The sequence below is a fragment of the Pimephales promelas genome, chromosome 5 (assembly GCF_988280905.1).
Source record: "Pimephales promelas chromosome 5, fPimPro1.hap1.1, whole genome shotgun sequence".
NCBI lineage: Eukaryota > Metazoa > Chordata > Actinopteri > Cypriniformes > Leuciscidae > Pimephales > Pimephales promelas.
The window spans coordinates 9,065,677-9,072,012 of NC_142773.1; the positions used below are offsets into that span (position 1 = coordinate 9,065,677).

General features: G+C 36.8%; 1 protein-coding gene across 1 annotated transcript; it reads left to right on the forward strand.

Annotated features, from left to right (window-relative positions):
* The first annotated feature begins 1,532 nt into the window (after positions 1–1,532).
* Positions 1,533–4,698, forward strand: LOC120466961 (cytotoxin 7). Its single transcript, XM_039655682.2, has 4 exons — positions 1,533–1,614; positions 1,697–1,798; positions 1,932–2,042; positions 4,391–4,698. The coding sequence occupies exons 1-4, from the start codon at positions 1,566–1,568 to the stop codon at positions 4,456–4,458; spliced, it is 330 nt and encodes a 109-aa protein (XP_039511616.1). The 5' UTR covers positions 1,533–1,565; the 3' UTR covers positions 4,459–4,698.
* Positions 4,699–6,336: the final 1,638 nt, after the last annotated feature.

Consider the following 6,336-nt stretch of genomic DNA (forward strand, 5'->3'; position numbering starts at 1 on the left):
TTTATGCATTAGCTGGATGTGTGTGATATCTGAAAACAGTGTTTGGTTTTGGGTAAAGATAACATAATTCTGAAGCAATTGTTTGATATAGCAAGACAAGTCAAAGGTTTTGACAGTGTTGCTTAAGTTTGGTGATTTGTGTTTAAGGTTTTGAGAAAGCGAGAGAAATTTTCAAAAAATGTGTTTTAGCAACTCAGAAATACTGTAAAGGGATAGTTCACTTTGAAATTAATTTTTGCTATGTTTTAGCCTACCTCAATGGCATCCAAGATGTAGGTTTCTTTGTTTCCACAGTATTTTCAGTTTTGATAATTTTAGGTCAAGCCATTCTTGTCTGCCAGTTTTTATACCCAGAACACACAAATACACAGTAACAAATATCTTTTATTTTTCCCACAAAAACAATGGGAGATAGATCGTACATATCATACACCCCACCAACACAAAGTTGCACATACAGTGGTCTACATACAAAACAACAGAAAAAAATGTGTATGCTGTTACAGTAAAAATAAAAATTAATATGCTGCATCTTCTCTTTGGTTTTGGTATTATGCTAAAGCTCTGATTGCTAATTGTAAAACTGTGAGACGTGTGTTTGTCCATGTGACGAGTCAGAGTGAATATTTGAATGTCAGTGTGTTCCTCGTGAAAACGAGAGATTTTCTGCATGAAAACTGTGCCAAAAGCAGAGAATTGTGTGTAGTGTTTTGAAAAAAGTGTGTTTTAGAGCTGCAATTTGAGTGTAAAGCAGGAATTGTGCTTGTAGTTTAGCAGAATTGGTTCAGGGGGTTGGTGAATGAGTTACATGTTGTGGTCATTGTGTCTCAAGTACCAGAATTTGTGTGTAAACAATTGAGAAAAACTGTAAAATATATTTGTTACCGTGTATTTGTGTGTTCTGGGTATAAAAACAATATTCTCAAATATTTTACAACACACTTATGTATGTAATATCTGTAGTAAGTGTAACCTTGAACAAAAAAGGCCCAATTCATTATGATGAATGAATGAGAAGAAGTGTTTTACACTGATCGTAGTGTTTTACATTGAGCACATCAGTGTTCAACTAGTTCTTATAAATGTAAACTTTACATTCAAAGAATATATAACACTGTTTTGAATGTAAAGTTTCATTTTGCACTAGAATTGAGGGGTTTTGCCGATTGTGTGTGTGTTTTTAGATTTGTGTGTAGAGTTCTGAGAGTGTGAGGCATACTTGCAGGAAATCTGTGTAAACAATCGAGAAAAACTGTAATTTCTCCTTCCTTTTATGTATTTTATTTGTTACTGATTGTTTGTTTTACTGTATTGTGGTTTCTGTAGCACTTTGAGATTATTTTATGAAAAGTGCTTTATAAATAAAATATATTATTATTATAATTATTACCGGCACACCCGTGGCTGTGGCTACGCCCATGCCCATCCTGCTTAAGTTTCAGATTACCTTAGTGACTATAGTGCCTTGGGGACGTCACAATGAGTCCTAAACCCACCCCTTTCTGAACAGATATAAAATAAACTGAAGCATTACTTCAGCACAGTCATTCAGCTCCTGACACAAGATGAATCTGCAGGTCTCCGTCGTTCTTCTTTTCATTTCTCTCACTGGAGGTACAGTAAAGAGCAAGTATTGAAATGTATTATTTGCTAATCAAACTGTAGAGCGCTAACTCTCTCTCTCTCTGTCTGTAAGGTTATTCTCTCAAGTGTTACTCCTGCATATCTCCGACGGATTCCTGTGGAGTAAATGTGACATGTCCAGATGGACTTAATACATGTTTCAGCACTACGGTTGGTAAGTCCAGTATAATGTGGAAATCTGCCTTATAAGTGACACCACTAGAGAGAAAGTTTCCACTTGTTAACTGCTGATCTTGGAATTGTTTTATCATCTTATAATTATATGGACATGTATGTCTTTTCTACAGGTTCCGCCACAACTAAAGGGTGTGCCCCTGTCTGTGAGCCAGGGACTATAGAGGTTTTAGGAGTGAAAATGACTACAAGATGCTGTAACACTGATCTCTGCAATGCTGCAGGTATTGACCTTTGTTTGATCATGCGCTAGCAGTTTCATTTCATCCACAGTAACTTCAAATAAGCAAATTATACAAACAATAATTTAATACAACTTTTTTACTGGAGTAGATTAGGGGTGTTCCTGAAGCCAAATACCTTATCTAAAATCACTATGCAATGATGAGTGAACTGAATGAATGACAGTAAAAATTTAATGAGCCATTTCTCAGAAATCACTATATGTTCTACAATATGATATTGTATATTATTGTATGTATATTTAAACGATTTAAGCCTTGTACAATATGATACTCGAATGAGTGGAATAAGCACGATCACAAATCAAACATTGTGTTAATTTACGATTCTGTGTGTCTCCGTCTCTCAGCACCCAAACCGGCTCTGTTAGCCTATAATCAACTAAGATTTGTACGTTGTTTACTACTTAACATGTCTATTTGAATGTTTTATACTTCGTATGATGTGATAAGCTACATGATAGATGTCTTTGTCTCAGTCTCTCTTGGCGGATCCTCGCTGTCCTCGTGAGTATTTGACGCTCAAACTGTGAGGATTTTTTCCACTGCAACTTTGCTGGTGTCTTGTTTTACTGTGTGGTTACAAAGTATATTACAATGGCATCAAACACAGCTCAGCCAATAATAATCAAGTTTTTATTTATGTGTTTTGACACTTTCGTCAAAGTGTGAAAAAAAAACAGCTGTTGCAACAACATTGAGGTGCGAGATTTCTTTAAAGAATTAAGGGGGCGCAACGAAAAAAGCTTGAGAACCACTGGGTTATAGTATGAGAAAACAACATAATGCTGCCATCAAGGCAACATCTTTTTAAGAGACATCCCTGCTTATTTCATCAAGACAATGCCAAGATTCATTCTGCACATGTTACAACAGTGGCTTCATAGTAAAAGAGTTCAGGTACTAGCCTGCATGCAGCCAGACCTGTCTCCAATTGAAAATGTGTGCTGCATTATGAAGAGAATAATACAACAACAGAGACCACAGACTGTTGAGTACTGAATGTAGTTTACCAATAAGAAAGAAACTTGAACTTCAACAATTAGTGTCAGTCACTTCCAAAAAACTGAGTGTTATTAGAAGAAACGGTGATGTACATACTGAACGAAAGTTCATCACTTGATGAATAAATAAACTAATAAAGGATTAGACTTACCTGAGCGTCAATGAAGCAACATTAGTGCTTTGTTTGTGGAATATATTTTTCTTTATGTCCAGAATACTCATCCCCAATTTGGTGAACAAAATGTGTAGATACACACCAAATCATCTGTTGTGGGTATCTTCTTGTAGTTCTTTCCGTTCTGACACGCATATCACCCTTCTTTTCACAGAGAGTGGGACGTGTTCTGAATAGACTTCAATTTGCCATAGACATTGTGGTGTCACTCTGTTTTTTTGTGACTTCCATCAGACCTGTTATGAGGAAAATTAAAAGACATTATTAAAAATGAAATAAAAACTTAAAATTATAGGACAACCCCAGTAACAAATGTATTGATCCGTGTTAGTTCATAGTTAATTAACCCAGACAGCAAACTGACATTGAATCAACGTGGAAACGACGTCTCTCATGACATTGAAACAACGTTGATTTTGCTCATCTAATTAACTTTGAACCAACGTCAGACGCGGCATTCTTCAAAGCTAAATGAAAATCGAAAATTGGTTTGCTTTCATAACGTTGAAACAACGCGTTGATTTCAAGTTGATTTTCCGTTAGTTTTGAAAGAATGACGCGTCTGACGTTGGTTCAACGTTAATTCGATGAGCAAAACAATGTCAGATCAACGTTGTTTCGATGTCATATTTCCACGTTGATTCAATGTCAGTTTGCTATCTGGGAATGCTCTAACTAATGTTATCAAATGAGACCTTATTGTAAAGTGTTTGAGCAGCAGCATGGAAAGCAACTCTGTAGCTAAAACACGGATTCATTTATTAGGGTATTCCTCAGGTGGAATGGATTTGACTGACGGCGCTCTGAAAAGTGAACAGATATGCGCTGAATGGTAAAATGTGTGGATCAAATATCATTGGTCTTAAAAAGTGTGTGGGTCTTAATTGTCCCACCCATATACAATGGTTCCGACGCCCAAGTTCAATATGAACAATTGATTTTTAGTAAGCATCACAATATCAAAAGTAGTCAAAAATACTGTAAAGCTATAAAGAGAAGCTTATGAATTAGTCTAGTTAGTTCTTTCAGAGTTTTTTTTTATTGTTTTTATAAAAAATTGTCAAATTGATGGATAATGAACATGCAGTTTTCATAACTATTATTATTATCAGTGCAGTGTTATAAATAATGTCCTTCCTGTCTTGTTTAGATGGAGTGTATAAGGGAAGCTTCCTCTTACTGGTGTCTCCTCTGCTCTTCTACTTCCTGTTTCAGTGAGTCCAGCTGAACTTCAGATTCTACAGCAAAGACCATCAAACAAACTCAATATCAGACACAATCTGAATAAAGCTTGTTTGTTGCTCCGCTGTTCTTTGGGTTAAGGAACTGACAATCTGTACTTTTTTAACATTACAAAATAAATATTAAAACTACCACATTAATTTTATTTGCATAAATAAAAAATTATTATAGAATGTCCTTTGCCGTTTTAAAAAGTGTGATGAACATCTGTAATAAAATATCTACTTATGTCTATTAAACATCTATCTCAGTGAGTGACTGGATTTTTTTTTTAATTTTTGGTTCAATTAGTAAGCGTCATCGGTGGTAGAATATAAGTAGAGCACAAAGACAAAGACTGCAAGAACACAAGCCCTGTGTTTCCACATAGAATTTTGATCAGACATCAATTTTAACTTGATAAATCTACACTGACAAAGAAGTCATAATTTTATAATCCCAAGCAATTTTTGGAAAATCCAGAAATGATTACCACCTGGAGCACATTTTGATGAAGAGTAATACTGTAGGAGTCAATATAAATTAAGTTGGACTTGTTTAACTACTGGCTGGCCAACCTGTGTTTAGAAATCCAGGAGTACTACACACACACACACACACACACACACACACACACACACACACACACACACACACACACACACACACACACTTAAACATGCAGTGCTTTGAAAGTCTGTAGTCATAAAATATTTTATGAAAGTACAGTCATGACAGTGGGTTTAAAATATTGTTATATTTTCAAATGCATTCCAGTGAATACGATCCATGTACAGTACAAACTAAAAATAAATAACTATCCTTATTATGTACATGCAAGAGCATTGTTTTACTGTAGCATGATATTAAATTTCTCATTGAAATATGATGTCATTTGTCATAAGAGCATAAACAATCCACATCTGGATGAAAACATAGCAATCGTTGTTGTGTCTGAGGGAGTCTCAACATGTATCTTCAAGAAGGCAGTATGGGAGGCCGGATGAGACGAAACACATTGAAACACTTGCGCCTTCATTTGAAACATTTCTGCTTTCATGTGAAACACTCGCGCATACATGTGAAACACTCGCGCATACATGTGAAACACTCACGCATACATGTGAAACACTCGCGCATACATGTGAAACACTCGCGCATACATGTGAAACACTCACGCATACATGTGAAACACTCGCGCATACACGTGAAACACTCACGCATACACGTGAAACACTCGCGCATACATGTGAAACACTCACGCATACATGTGAAACACTCGCGCATACACGTGAAACACTCGCGCATACACGTGAAACACTCGAGCATAAATGTGAAACACTCACGCATACACGTGAAACACTCGAGCATAAATGTGAAACACTCGCGCATACACGTGAAACACTCGCGCATACACGTGAAACACTCACGCATACACGTGAAACACTCGCGCATACACGTGAAACACTCGCGCATACATGTGAAACACTCACGCATACATGTGAAACACTCACACATACATGTGAAACACTCGCGCATACACGTGAAACACTCACGCATACACGTGAAACACTCGAGCATAAATGTGACTCACGCATACATGTGAAACACTCACGCATACACGTGAAACACTCGCGCATACACGTGAAACACTCGCGCATACACGTGAAACACTCGCGCATACACGTGAAACACTCGCGCATACACGTGAAACACTCGCGCATACACGTGAAACACTCGCGCATAAATGTGAAACACTCGCGCATACATGTGAAACACTCACGCGTTCATGTGAAACATTTCTGCTTTCATGTGAAACATTCGCGTTCAAGTGAAACACTTGCATGTTCATGTGAAACACTCACGCGAACGAAC

What these genes read in the sequence shown, in the direction of transcription:
- LOC120466961 (XM_039655682.2), top strand. Translation starts at nt 1,566, where the DNA reads ATGAATCTGCAGGTCTCCGTCGTTCTTCTTTTCATTTCTCTCACTGGA. An exon ending in TTTCATTTCTCTCACTGGAG is followed by an intron (nt 1,615 to 1,696) that starts GTACAGTAAAGA and finishes TCTGTCTGTAAG; the next exon opens with GTTATTCTCTCAAGTGTTAC. An exon ending in TGATCTCTGCAATGCTGCAG is followed by an intron (nt 2,043 to 4,390) that starts GTATTGACCTTT and finishes TGTCTTGTTTAG; the next exon opens with ATGGAGTGTATAAGGGAAGC.